This window comes from Drosophila miranda, chromosome 3 (genome assembly GCF_003369915.1).
Source record: "Drosophila miranda strain MSH22 chromosome 3, D.miranda_PacBio2.1, whole genome shotgun sequence".
NCBI lineage: Eukaryota > Metazoa > Arthropoda > Insecta > Diptera > Drosophilidae > Drosophila > Drosophila miranda.
This window is the reverse complement of record NC_046676.1, coordinates 6,045,263-6,059,246: the sequence shown is the minus strand read 5'-3', so window position 1 is coordinate 6,059,246 and position 13,984 is coordinate 6,045,263. Positions and strand designations below refer to the sequence as shown.

Genomic DNA, 13,984 nt, shown 5'->3' with positions numbered 1-13,984 from the left:
TGACACAAGCTGGCCAGCATGAACATTACAGTTTGGCGCCAAGAAGCAACATTTAAATAGCAATTTCAAAAATTAAAAAAGATAGTAGCCAACGAAGGACTATGTCACCCCATTGGACATTTGCTTATCCACCCAACTTAACTGCCACTTGCCGCAGAAACAAATCGGTAATATGTAGGTTCAACAAAATATATTTCGAAAATTGTTTGGAAAGTATAGACAAAACTGAAATGCTTTTCTGATTTTATTACGATCTTGCGAATTTATACTGTACTACTATTTACACACTTTTATTGGCGATTTTAGGAGGGAATATGTAAAATCTTAGCATGAAAGAGTGTATAAAAATTATTCAAATATATGTATGCAGGTAGGTTCATGTAAGACGGGGTAGAAAATAAAATAGAAATTACAATACCGTTTGTATACAAATATTCTTAGAAAATAATGTTCCATTATGATGGACCAGCCGTTTTAAAAAAATAGGGAATAGTGGACGTGGGGTTCTGTGGGGTGTTTGAAACTCAAATACAATTTAAAAGAGAAAAAAACAACTTGTTTGGCCTCTCTCTCTTTCGGGCTCGGATTCTTGGATTCTAATTCCCAGCCCCAGCCCCATCTCCATCTCTGGCTGCGTTCATATCGTCATGCCGTCGGTGAAGTTATTGTGAATCCAGTAAAGTAGTCACGTGAATGTTGGTAAGCTTAAGATTTAAATGTACATTTTACATATTTATACAATAAGTAATTAAATCTGTTACTTTTACTGTTTACCGTATGTTTGTATACAATATATATATATAAAATTCAGGTCTCTTTGCAAGTATTGGATTGGCGGCGGGTGGAGCCAACTCAAAGATCGGTTAGGTTATTCGCGAAGATTCTTGGTCAGCAGCAGGTTGTTGTGGTGCCCGGAGAGATGCCGGACCAGCTCCTGCACCGACTCGAAGCTCATGGAGCAGAAGCAACAGCTGTAGCGGTTCTCCGTGTCCGTGCCGTTGGTGGTGGTTATGATGTTCCGGTGGACCGAGCACAAGTGCTTGAGGAGGTGCGCCTTCTGCTTGAACATAGCCACGCAGAGGCGGCAGGCAAAGGGCTTCTCGCCCGTGTGGACGCGCAGATGGGTTTTGAGGTTCCAGGACATGCCGAACTGCTTGCCGCAGTACTCGCACCGGTACTCTCGCACCGAAGACGAGTGGGGGTTGCTGCTGGCTATGTTCGATCCGGAGGCGGAGCTGCTGCGACCCTCTGGGTCCAGCCCCAGGTTCATGTGCGACAGACTAGAGAGTCGCGACTGCAGATTGGGCATTGCGGAAATCGCGGCGTTCTGATTCGACTGCCACTGGTACACGAACTGGGGTCCCAAGTGCATTGGTATATCCGGGCTCTGTGCACGGTTCCTTTGCGATTCGATTAGCTTTCGGTCCGGGGTCAGGGTGTCGCCGTTGAGTGCCCCATCCTCGAGATGGGCGAGCATGTTCTTCTCTGAGCTAAATCCAGATATGGGCGATGTCGTCGACTTCACCAGTCTCAGCTCTTCCAACAGGTTTTGCTGATACGAAGTGAATGGCTGATTGTCACTTTGAGTGTTGTGAAAGCCGGGTCGTCGTTTTCGATGGGGCGTAACCACATAGTTCTCCGGCGAGCTGTTGATGTCCGAGCCATCGGACAGCGGCTTCAACACATCCTTGTGCGAGTCGAAGAACAGTCCCTTCCGCTTTGTGCTCTCGCTTGCGCTGATAGCCAGGTCGATGCCGCTGTGATCAGATCCCGATCCGATTGTTCTGCTGGCATCACTACGGGCCGAGTTCTCGCTTTTTGTCCGGAGGTCTAGTGAAAGGTTAACTGGATTTATAGCCGAATTGTTGTTGTTGTTGTTGTTACTGCTGTTGCTGTTGGTGCTGCTGTGGTTGCTGATGCCACTCGGTGGAGCATTAGAGAGATTTACGATTTCATCTGTGTCTTTGTCGCTCCGGTTGTCCTTGTGCGTGCATTCGTCGTCCTCCTCCTTGGTAACCCCCCCGCCGCCGCACTCGGGGGCACTCTCGCAGTGCTCGGCCGAGCACGCGGAAAAATCGGCCGCATTTCTGGACTCGTCCACACTGTCGACCTCATACTTGAGTGTCTGGTCCAGGTTCTGGGAGGATGAGTACTGCTTCCGCGATCTCTCGCGTATGCTTCCGCACTTGCTGTTCAGATAGGCAGAGTCTGTGGTCTTCCAGCTATCCGACTTGATCTGCAGGAGCAGCAGCAGATCATGCAGGTAGTTCACGTCACGAGAGGTGATGCACGTCTGTCCGGAGTACAGGAAGTCCAGCAGAAATTTAAAGTAGGTGGCATTGACGTCTGGGAAGTAGACGGTGGTCGAGCAGTCGCTCAGGTGAGTGTCCTCTAACAGGTTTCTGCAAAATCCAACCAATAACCATCAGTGAACTCAAAAATTACCCAAACCCCACCCAATCGAAAGGCTTACCGTATGAGGGGACTGGCGGCGGCCAGCACCAGTTTGTGTGCATGCAGCTTCACTTTGTTCTCGCACACGATTGTAAGGTCCGCCGGGTGTTCTCCCCGGAACGCTGCTCCGATTTCCTTGAGTATGCACTCGCCATGCTTGCTGTATTGCAACATCAACATTCTCTGAAACTGCAAATGGAAGAAGGAAGAGGGGTTAGATTGGTTGCATCGGATTCTGCGCATTAGTCCTACAAATATTAGATTTCAAAGAATGCAAGCTACAAATCGAATCAGAGACCCCTCTATATATGCATGTATATTCATATGTACATACGAGTATATACTCGTACATGTGCATACCTTTCTGTGCAGGCCATGCAGTAGTAAATTGTGAAGACAGCAAAATAGAAAGTTTTGGAATGGAAAATGTCTGCATCTGGCGCTGTCTCTTCCACTGGCGAGTATTACACAATCTCGGAGCATGGAAGCCGCCTTTCAACGAAACTCTCTCCTCCCCTCTCACCGTGACTATTTCACGATTGTGTCATACAGACGGCACTCACACAGGTAGGCTCACCCACCTACACACTCGGTCGCTTGTCTGTGTGTTAGAAAAAGGATCTTGCAGCATTCGAAAGTGAGCTTTCATCGCCACGGAGAAATGATCATGCATACACATGTGGACACATCCATACACTCATATGTATAGCGAAGAGCGGTTGTGTGTGTGAATTGAAATTACAAAGCATTAGTAAATGTTTACTAATCAGGTTTTTAGGTTTTTCTTCATCTCTGTTTTTGTAATACTGCACAACCCACACACACACACACAGACGCATACAGCCATTACCTTCACACGTATGTACAGCCAAAGCATTGTTGCTGGAAAAGATGAAAGCTCCACTTCATAGAGCAGCCCCCAACAACAATAGCAGTTGCTTAAGAAACGCTCGCTATGCTGCTTCTGCCACTACCTCTCTATCTCTCTCTCTCTCTGCGCGACTGCCTCAAAAAAGCTTTCCCCTTTCGAAGTTGTTGTTGCTGCCGACAGCTTGCTGTTGCGTTGGTGTGTTGGTGTTGGATTCGAGTTTGGCGCGAAGGCAACGGCGAATACGATGAAATTGTTACACTGAAATTCGCTGGACTGTGAGACTGTATCTGTGGAACAGCTATGCACACTCGCTCACTTTATGGGGCTATTACTGTATTGTGCAAGAGCATGGCTTGTAAGCTCTCAACAAAGCTAAAGTTCAGCAGATCTGAAAACTTCGAAAAGATAGTCTTGCTTTTTGTTACGCTCTGCTGCGTCGCTGCTTTTGCCTCTGCTTCACTGGGAGACGAAACGTTCACTTTCAATAAAACTTGAATGACTGGCTTCGCACAGCACCAAGAGAATGGGAGAATGGCTTCCCCCCTCGCCGACGCTCCACTCCACTTCGTAGTTGTGTTATTTTTCATGGGAAGCGAAAACTGAAAGAGCACGATCGTTTGTGGAAAAGATTGCGGGGGGGAGGAACGGGGAGATGACAGGCTTGTTCTAACGTTGGGCAAGTCAGAAACGGTGCTAATGGAATAAAGTTGAATACTGGATTCCAATCCTCTCATTCCTTCCATTCGTCATGGCCATTCATTCCTTTCTACAAACGCTTTCAGATTTCGCAATCGGAAATGTACACACATACAATAACTGGCTTTCATAAATGCATACACTGTGCTCCGACGTCTGCGGAAACACGTTTGAGTTATTTTCAAATGGAACATCATTCCTGCCGTACTTTCATTTGATGCGATCATAAAACAACCAAAGCGAGCTGTGGTGCTCGTATTTCGACATTTTTCTCCACTTTGGGCACAGACTGGTGTTGGCGAGTGTACAACATACATTCATACATACAAAACAACTCGAAATGGGAATGAAAGGGACAAAGCAGAGATGATCGAGCGCAAAAGTGAGACAAAACAAAACACGCTAACTCACAAAACGCGCATAAAAATCACCTTTCACAAAAAGCTTTTCTTTTTCTCTGTTCTGTATGTCTGTGTATTAGTAAAAAAAAAAGAGCTAAACAAAACGAACACTCGCATAAATATTTACATACAGAGAACGTAAGTTCGTATATAAATATGTATGTATGTATGTACATACATACATATTACTTTATACTTTCAGATTTTTGTAGTCGTCATCGTTCCAATGTAATGTAATGTTTTTCCACTACTCTTTCTTCAATGTGAGTGAGAGTATCATTTATGCAGATTGTGAGTGTATAAGCACATGTCTGGTGCAGATTGAAAACGAAGAGAACGGGGGCCACAAAAGAGAAAGCGCATTCGAAATATTTTGAAAGTTGTATGAGAGCTTATAAAAAGGGAGCGGAGCGGTGTGGAGAGGGGGCTAAACTTGTTTCTGCACCAACACACTCGCACTCGCAACTCAGAGCTGTGCTCTTTCCCCTTTCACGAAAGCTCTCTGGCCGCCCCGCAGAAAATGGCAAAGAGTCGTCGTCGCCGCGCCATTGTACTTGCTGTAAATGCTACACTCGTAAAAGTGACCCAAATTTGAATTACATAACTTATGAGGCGAACGATACATGCTGGGAAAGATACGATAGGACAGTACTTTTGGGCATTGAGATTGAGGCTCTCCAAGGAAATGATAAATACATACATATGTATGTATGTTTGTACAATGGAAGTATTTTTGTTGGATTTCTCCATTTCCCCTTTCAGTAAGATAGTTTTCGATTGTAGAATGTTTAAAGCTTTCGTCACATATTACTATAAAATACATATTCCTCCACTCTTTGTAAGTGCACAGACCGACAGACAAACGTGTGTATATACTTGTAAATATGTACATATATGTTTGTGTGCATGTACATATAGCATATTTTGTAACATCTGCGCGATCGGCCTGTAATTGTGCGCTTGCATGTTCATTGTCTGTGTGCGCATACATATGCTTGTGGTGTGGTGTGCTTTTTCACCTTCACTCTTATTGGAAAGCAGTTCAGTTAGCCGTCAACCACTACCATTATATACAGATTATATCTGTACATAGGTATGAGCGTGTGTACGAGTATGTCTTCAAATTTCATGACATGCATACAAATACATACACACACAAACAAAATATTACGCAGACAACAGCACGCCATGCCATGAAGGTCACTAAGCCTTTCTTGTCTTTTGGTTGGCTGCGCTTTGTAGCTGTTGCTTTTGCTTTAGCTGTTGTTGTTGTTGCCCTGTTAATGATGATCACGATGACGAAGATTGGATAGCTACGAACAGACGTTCGCTATATCGGAACTTCGTTCAGGCCCAACTTTGGCTTTAAGCTCGGTCTGGTCTGGCTTTGGAATGTTTTTCTCTGCGACTATTAAATTAGTGTTTGACCTTGGTAGCTCTGTGTTTTACGTACATATGTATGCTTAGGTGCATATAGACACGCGTACCATCGCAAAAGTTTGGGTTTTTCGTTTCGTTGAAGATGTTGCAATGCCAGCCGATGGAAAAGTTTCTGGCTCATGTAACCGAACTCCACTATGTATGTGAATACGAGTGGTAAATATACAGCAAAGCTTACCTCTTTCATTAGCAATTGATCGAAAATTGTTTAATCCCTTGCACTAAACTAAGACTCAATGGATAAGTTCCTCGATTAGTTCGTTCACGGTGGATATGATATGGGATTCGAGTGCGTGTGTGTTTGCGTGGGTCTGTACACATGTGTGCGACCAAGTCGAGCTTTCCCCTTTCACAATCCAATCTCTTTTAGCCACAGCTCCAGTGGGCGAGAGTGTGTATGTGAGGGATACACACACGCGACGACGCGTTCTATTCCGTTGGCAGTGCTGTTGGTCTCACCCACAACAACTTTCAATTTCGATTTCAACACCAACACCCAGCTTTCGTGGTCTCGTGTGTGTGTGTGTGTGTAGTTGGTGATCTTCGAAGGCGGGGGAACACAACTCTTGGTGGTACTACTATTCATATTTTTAAGAACACATGAAGCTTTATTCGCTCACTATACTGGCCATCCAACGCGGACTTTAATTTTATTCAATTTCTCTTTTGTTTTTCCTGCTTGCACATCTTCCTCTTCTGCGACGCAGCGATCCACACTAGCACATGCACAGCACACCACACTCACGAATCGTTCACCACGACAACGACATTAACTTTAACTAGGTTGAAGTTTTGTTTCTTTTTTATTGCGAAATAAAAAACTTGATTGGTAAAACTTTTTCTGGCGGGCGAGCGAGTGTCGAGTGTGAGAGATCTCTTGCTCTTGCTCTTGCTCTCTCTTTTTTGAATACAAAAGGCGCGCGCGCGTCCTACTCGATCGGCGGTTGGGAAAAAAGTATAAACAGTTAACATCAGCTCGAAGAATTTGAATAAAGTTTATCGATAAGATATACCGAAACATACCGTCTTACTTTAAAAATATACCGTAAATATACTGAGCTCAAGTTATATTTTACATATTCTTCGTTTTTGATCTTCCGTCGAATATTACCAGCTATATAGATCATTTAGCCATGCCCACATAGTTTTATACGATTAATGAATCAATTTTCTACTTGATTGGCTTGTTTTAAATACTTGCTTTTGTTGGATTTATTGTAAAAAAAGGTTTAAACGAAAAAGTTCAACAAAAAAAAGAGTCGCAATGTTGCTGGTATTTAAAGGCATGATGCGTGTATAGCTCTTTGTACACCCTATTTCGCTAATTTTATATGAAGATCAAACGTAATTTATTAAGACCTTTTCTCAAATTGATATTCTTTAGACATATTCAAGTACATTATTAGTATCTTGTGTATATTTTCGATCCTGATACCTACTGAGCCTTGGAAGACAAACGTATTCACAGCTCTATAACATTCATTTCCCCCAGGGTATGTGTGCATGGAATTAGCAACATGTTTGTGTATGGAATGAGACTCATTGTTGCAAAAGCGAAACTGCGGCGAATCGGGTATTGCCTATATTTCAAGCTATAGATGCCCACTTAGCTTTATCCCATAGATAAATGCATTTTCTACAAGATTGCTTCTTTTAATTACCTTAATGTATTTTATTTTGACTAAAAAACGGGTTTCAAGTAAATGTTGCCGCAACAGTGTGTATGGAATGTGCAACATTGTGTATGGAACGAGACTCATTGTTGCTAAAGCGAACTGCGGCGAACTGCGGCGAATTCAAATTCGATTCAAAAAACGACCAATTCTTTGTTCCGTTGAATAATACTATCTATATGGAATATTTAGCCATGCCCACTAATTTTTGTACGATTGATGAATCAATTCTATACATGATTGGCCTATTCGAAATACTTGCATTTATTGGATTTTTATATAACATTGAAAATTAAATTAATAGATTGATGAAAATACCATGGTAGCGCGGCGAAAACCAGTATATCTACAGTATGACCCTCAGAACAGCACCGAAATATACGGTCTCATCTGAAAAATATACCGAGTGTAGCGCGCCAAATCGAACTTTTTTGAATGTGAGCGACAAGGATTTAAATGTTGTCAACCGGGCCTTTATCTATGCCCACATAATTTTATAATTAATGAATCAATTTTCTACGCAATTGGTTAGTTTTTAGTCCTTGCTTTTATTGTATTTTGACTAAAATACGGTTTTCAAGTAAATGTTGCCGCAACAGTGTGTATGGAATGCGCAACATTTGTGCATGGAATGGGACTCATTGTTGCTAAAGCGAACTGCGGCGAACTGCGGCGAACTCAAATTCGATTCAAAAAACGACCAATTCTTTGTTCCGTTAAATAATACTATCTATATGGAACATTTAGCCATGCCCACTCAATTTTGTACGATTGATGAATCAATTCTATACATGATTGGCCTATTCGAAATACTTCCTTTTATTGGATTTCTATATAGCATTGAAAATTAAATTAATAGATTGATGAAAATACCATGGGAGCAAAATATACCGAGTGGTGCGCGCCAAATCTAACTTTTTTGAATGTGAGCGACAAGGATTTAAATGTTGTCAACCGGGCCTTTATCTATGCCCACATAATTTTATCCTATTGATGAATAAATTTTCTAAAAGATTGGATAGTTTTTAATCCTTGCTTTCATTTTATTTATTGTAAAAAAAGGTTTAAACGAAAAAGTTCAACAAAAAAAAGAGTCGCTATATTGCGTGTAAGCCGTAGTATAGGCCTTTGTATACCCTATTTTGTTAATTTTATATGAAAGTATAAATATTGATATGAAGATAAAACGTAACTAATAAAGACCTTTTCTCAAATTGACAATTTTTAGACATATTCATGTATATGATTAGGGTCTTTTAAATATATCTCGATCCCGATACCCATTCTTGGTTTCTGTGAGTAGACCTTCAAAATATCGTTGAAATACCCTTAAAACAGAGACTGAATAGTTTTGGCCTATATTGGTGCATTAGATGACAAACATTTTCTCAGTTCTATAACATCCATTTCCCCAGGGTATGCAAAATGTTGCTCCATCCGGGATGACAAACATTTTCTCAAATCTATAATATGCTTTCCTAGGGTATGCAATGTTGCTTAACTGCATGTTGCCGCAACATGGAACGTGATTTTTGCTCTCGGCCACATAATTTTATACGATTGATAAATTAATTTTTTACTTAACTGGCTTATGTTAAATACTTTCTATTATTGGATTTTGTCTAATTAGATAAAAATGTCACGTAGCGAATCTCTTAAGTGAGTTCCAATTGTTCAATTTTTATATTGCGTGGAATATATGTCCCTTTTAGCACATAAACTAGACCTTTTAGGGTTTCCGCCCAACCTCCTGAGATGGATTTCTAGCTATCTTTGTTCTAGGTCTCAAAGAGTCCTCTTCAAAAGCTCCCTCTCTTCACCAGTAAAGGTTTCTTCGGGAGTACCACAAGGCAGCCATCTAGGCCCCTTACTCTTCACACTCTTTATTAATGACCTGCCTTCGGTATTAACACACTCTCAAGTACTTATGTATGCGGATGATGTTAGACTCTGTGTCCAGTACAAGGACATTTCATTTCATTCTCGCTTGCGATCCGATCTCAATAACTTTCAGTCGTGGTGTTGTGCAAACTTGTTACATCTTAATGCCTCGAAATGCAAAGTTATGACATTTCACCGTTCTAGCCCCTTGTTGGCTCCCTATACCCTATTTGATGGTTCTCTTGAGAGAATTACCCTGGTGGATGATCTTGGTGTTATGTTAGACGCCAAGTTAAAGTTTTCTGAACATATTTCTACCATGGTAAATAAGGGCATGGGCCTGCTTGGGTTTATAATGAGGTGGTCAAGGGAATTCTACGACCCCTATATAACAAAAACTCTCTATACCTCGCTTGTTCGTCCGATCTTAGAATACGGCTCCTGTGTGTGGTGCCCTCAGTACAAAGTACACCAGGACCGTATAGAATCAGTACAGGAAAACTTTTTCTCTTTGCTGTGCGGGGCCCAAACTGGGAGGCGGGTGTGAGACTCCCATCTTACTCTAGTAGACTGCTATTAGTAAACCTCCCAACCTTAGTTAACCGTAGAAAAATGCTTGGTGTGATTTTTATGCAAAACTTGATCAGGGGTGACATAGACAGCCCTGATCTGTTAAGCCGCATGAACTTCACGATTCCTATTAGACTGACTAGAAATTTTATACCGTTGTTCCTTCCACTTTGTAGATCGAATTATTCCTTGCATGAACCGTTTAGGGTCTTATGCTCGGATTACAATTCCCTCTACCATATTATATCCAACACTAATTCTCTTCCTCTTATTAAATTATTAATCCTTACACACCTTTCTATTAATTAGTAACTGTAGTGGTATTTGTATTTTGATTGCATGCTTAGTTTCTTAGTAAGTTTAGTGCTAATTTTCCTCGAATGTTAGTCTAATAGCTATCTTTCTTGCATGTTCGCGTTTGGTTCGGCTGCGCACCGCGCGTCATGCGGCAGCGCCCCTCGGTCGGTTGGGCGGGAGGAGGGCTGCGTTTTGCCTGGGATCCGCGCGTAACAGCCTTCTGATGGTGTCACACGGGCCACTTGACGGTGCAGTAACTGCATCGCCTCTTGAAAGATGCAGTCATTGCATGTCAACGTCCAAAGATCAACATCCAAAGATAATTCTGGCTAACTAAAACCCTCAGCCATGCCTACATAGTTTTATTTCATTCATGAATAAATGTTCTACAAGATTGGCTAGTTTTTAGTCCTTGCTTTTATTGTATTTTGGGTAAAACAAGGTTTAAACAAAATAGTTTAACAAAAAACAGTCGCAATGTTGCTGGTATTTGAAGACTTTTTGCCTGTAAGCCGGACTATACCCAATACTTTATATACCCTATTTCTGTAATTTTATATATTATTATTATTAATTATTTATTATTTATTATTAATAAATAAAATTGATATGTTTTTGACGTATTCATGCATTTGATTAGTTTCTTGTATATCCTTATCCCAATACTCATTCTTGGTCTCTGTAAGAAGACAATAAACTGTAAAATATCGTTATGATAGCTTTAGAACAGAGACTGACTAGTTTTTGCATTTATTGGTGCATTAGATGACAAACATTTCCGCAATTCTATAATATCCAGAGTATTCGGAATGTGTTGCTACAAATTAATGTTGCCACAACGTCTGATTAACATTCTGTAACGTGTGCTGTTAAGTTGCTTGTTTGCCCGTTAATTCCTGGCACTTTCAAAATGCGTAGCAATTTTCCCCAGGTTTTTTTAGTCGATTCGATATAACTTTGTAAGGACTATGTTTAGTACAAAAGATGGGGCTCATCCAATTTTAAGTTTTCATAATGATAGCAATAAACATGTGGTCGCGAACGTACGCGAAATAGAATTCGACTTTGGCTAAAAATAGTCAAGTAGAAAAATCTGCGACACGGAACAGAATATTCTAAGGCAGTTAATTTACTTTAAAAGAGTGTAACGAGCTTACGATTTTTCATTGTTATTTTTTACTTTATCACTTCACATTCTCTCATAAATCAATTCACATTTTCTCAACAAACAACTTATTTCGTTTTGAGGAACAACTTTTATCAATAATCATCTTTCTTAAAGGAGAAATCAGTACAGGAAAACATGACTATTTTATTTTAGTAGGTTTTCAGATCAAAGTAATGAAATTATATGCCAATTGGTTAAATTAGTTAAGTTTCATTCAATTTAGAAAAGGTATATGGAAATGGGTTTATATTATTGTTTTGTTTATTAATATTTATTTATACACATGCAAAATATGGTACATTATGATCTCCACCTACCCATTTATTTTCCTACCAAGGTGTTTTAGCAACTGCCATCCTTTACATCTATAGCTTCTCCAGTTTCTGGTCGCATGTTAGATCAAAATGTCCATAAAAATGATTTTAAAAAATTGTAGTTTATTCGGAAGAAACAAATGCCTTTGAGATTGTGAAGGTTTCTTAATGACCTTGATCACCAATAAGTAACGCTAATTTCCCTATTTGTTTTCATTGTGAAAACAGAACGCCCACATTTGCATCTTCTACCCTTTCACATTTTAGGGAACAATTAGACATGTCCTTGGACCAATTTTTTCAGTTGACTATGAATACATCTACACACATTCAGGAATTCATGAAAGTGTATGCAGGTAGGTACATAATATAATTCAATAAAGGATGCAGACTACTAAATAAGTAAATAAGTAAATTTCCAATAGAAAATTTGTACTAAAAACTACCATTAAGATCAAGATCGAATGGTTGTAATGGTTGTTTTTAGAATGATTGACCTACTAGGGTGGATGGCTTTAGCTTTAGGTCCCGAAACTAATTTACATACAGCTGTCCTCCTATTCTACCTCCAAGGCACGTTCATTTACATAGACAGAACAGTCGCATCCATTGAAATCAATTCTTTACCCTTAAGTTTCAAGGACACTTGCAATTGTTCTCCTTAATGGGAAAGGGTAGAGAGAGTAGATGTGAACTCGTACGTAGGTGGCGTGCGTTTGCATCGGACATTTGAGGATCATAAACAACACATTTAATAGGATAATCGAGCTGCAGCGAGGGTCAAGGTCTTTGAAGAAATCTATCTCGTAATGGATTCTCCTTGATACCTTTCTTTTGTATATAATTAAGGAAAATTTGCATGTTATGGTTGTATGTATATGTATGTACATAAGTATATACAAAATGTGTAGTTATATACATTCCTAGTATTGAATTCCTCAAGTTCGATAAAAAATATAAGCGTGTTCAAAAACATCATTTGAATTAACATATTCGATCTTTAAAATGCTTAAATATAATACTATAAATCCATGTCACTCATTATCTTTCAAACTTAGGCGCGCAGCTCTACTATACAGCATCATTCTCTAGTAAAAAGGATACTATGTATATAATTGAGGAAACTAGTCAGTCGCTGTTTTCAGTTTTTGGTTTTCTTTTGGGGACCAAGAATAGGTTTCGGGATCGGGATATATTAATATATATATATCATTTAAGTTTTGAAATAAATTTGTCACAGTGAGAACTAACAGGAGTCGTGATACAAAATTGGGTTGCTATAGCTCTTTTAGTCTCTGACATCTAGGCGCTCATCGGGACAGACTTTTGATGCGGCTCAAGAATATATATACTTTATGGGGTCGGAAACTCTTCCTTCTGAGCGTTACACATCCATTTTCACCACAAATCTAATATACCTCTATATTCTCTCTTTGAGTATCTGGTATAAAAATGCGGACGTTTGAGAAATCCTGAGTACGCTTGAGTATAGTTGTTTGAAAACAACAGTTAAATTTCGTGGGACGACGATTGCGGTTAAATTTTGTTCTCTATTTTGCTATTTTTTTAAGGATAAGTTACTATGCAGCTGAATTATGGAATGGTGTTGAATGACTGGGGAATATGACAGAGAATATGATAAAACTTTAAGAATTTTAGCTGAGTTCAGATGAAAGCTATCGTGGTGTTTTTAAGTTCAGAATAAGTAAATGTTCTACAAGATTGGCTAGTTTTTAGTCCTTGCTTTTATTGTATTTTGGGTAAAACAAGGTTTAAACAAAATAGTTTAACAAAAAACAGTCGCAATGTTGCTGGTATTTGAAGACTTTTTGCCTGTAAGCCGGACTATACCCAATACTTTATATACCCTATTTCTGTAATTTTATATATTATTATTATTAATTATTTATTATTTATTATTAATAAATAAAATTGATATGTTTTTGACGTATTCATGCATTTGATTAGTTTCTTGTATATCCTTATCCCAATACTCATTCTTGGTCTCTGTAAGAAGACAATAAACTGTAAAATATCGTTATGATAGCTTTAGAACAGAGACTGACTAGTTTTTGCATTTATTGGTGCATTAGATGACAAACATTTCCGCAATTCTATAATATCCAGAGTATTCGGAATGTGTTGCTACAAATTAATGTTGCCACAACGTCTGATTAACATTCTGTAACGTGTGCTGTTAAGTTGCTTGTTTGCCCGTT

The 13,984-nt window shown here is 39.7% G+C and overlaps 1 protein-coding gene across 3 annotated transcripts; it reads right to left on the bottom strand.

Annotated features, from left to right (window-relative positions):
- Positions 1 to 231: 231 nt before the first annotated feature.
- On the bottom strand, positions 232 to 6,823 carry LOC108160361 (transcription factor Ken). 3 transcript variants are annotated; one of them, XM_017294333.1, is made up of 3 exons: positions 6,041 to 6,823; positions 2,474 to 2,643; positions 232 to 2,402 (listed from the first exon to the last, which is right to left on the bottom strand). In XM_017294333.1, the coding sequence occupies exons 1-3, from the start codon at positions 6,047 to 6,049 to the stop codon at positions 869 to 871; spliced, it is 1,713 nt and encodes a 570-aa protein (XP_017149822.1). In that variant the 5' UTR covers positions 6,050 to 6,823; the 3' UTR covers positions 232 to 868. The 3 variants fall into 3 exon arrangements, with proteins under 3 accessions (XP_017149822.1, XP_017149821.1, XP_017149820.1); XM_017294332.2 differs by lacking the exon at positions 6,041 to 6,823 and adding an exon at positions 3,305 to 3,682; XM_017294331.2 differs by lacking the exon at positions 6,041 to 6,823 and adding an exon at positions 2,815 to 2,952.
- Between the last annotated feature and the right edge of the window lie 7,161 nt (positions 6,824 to 13,984).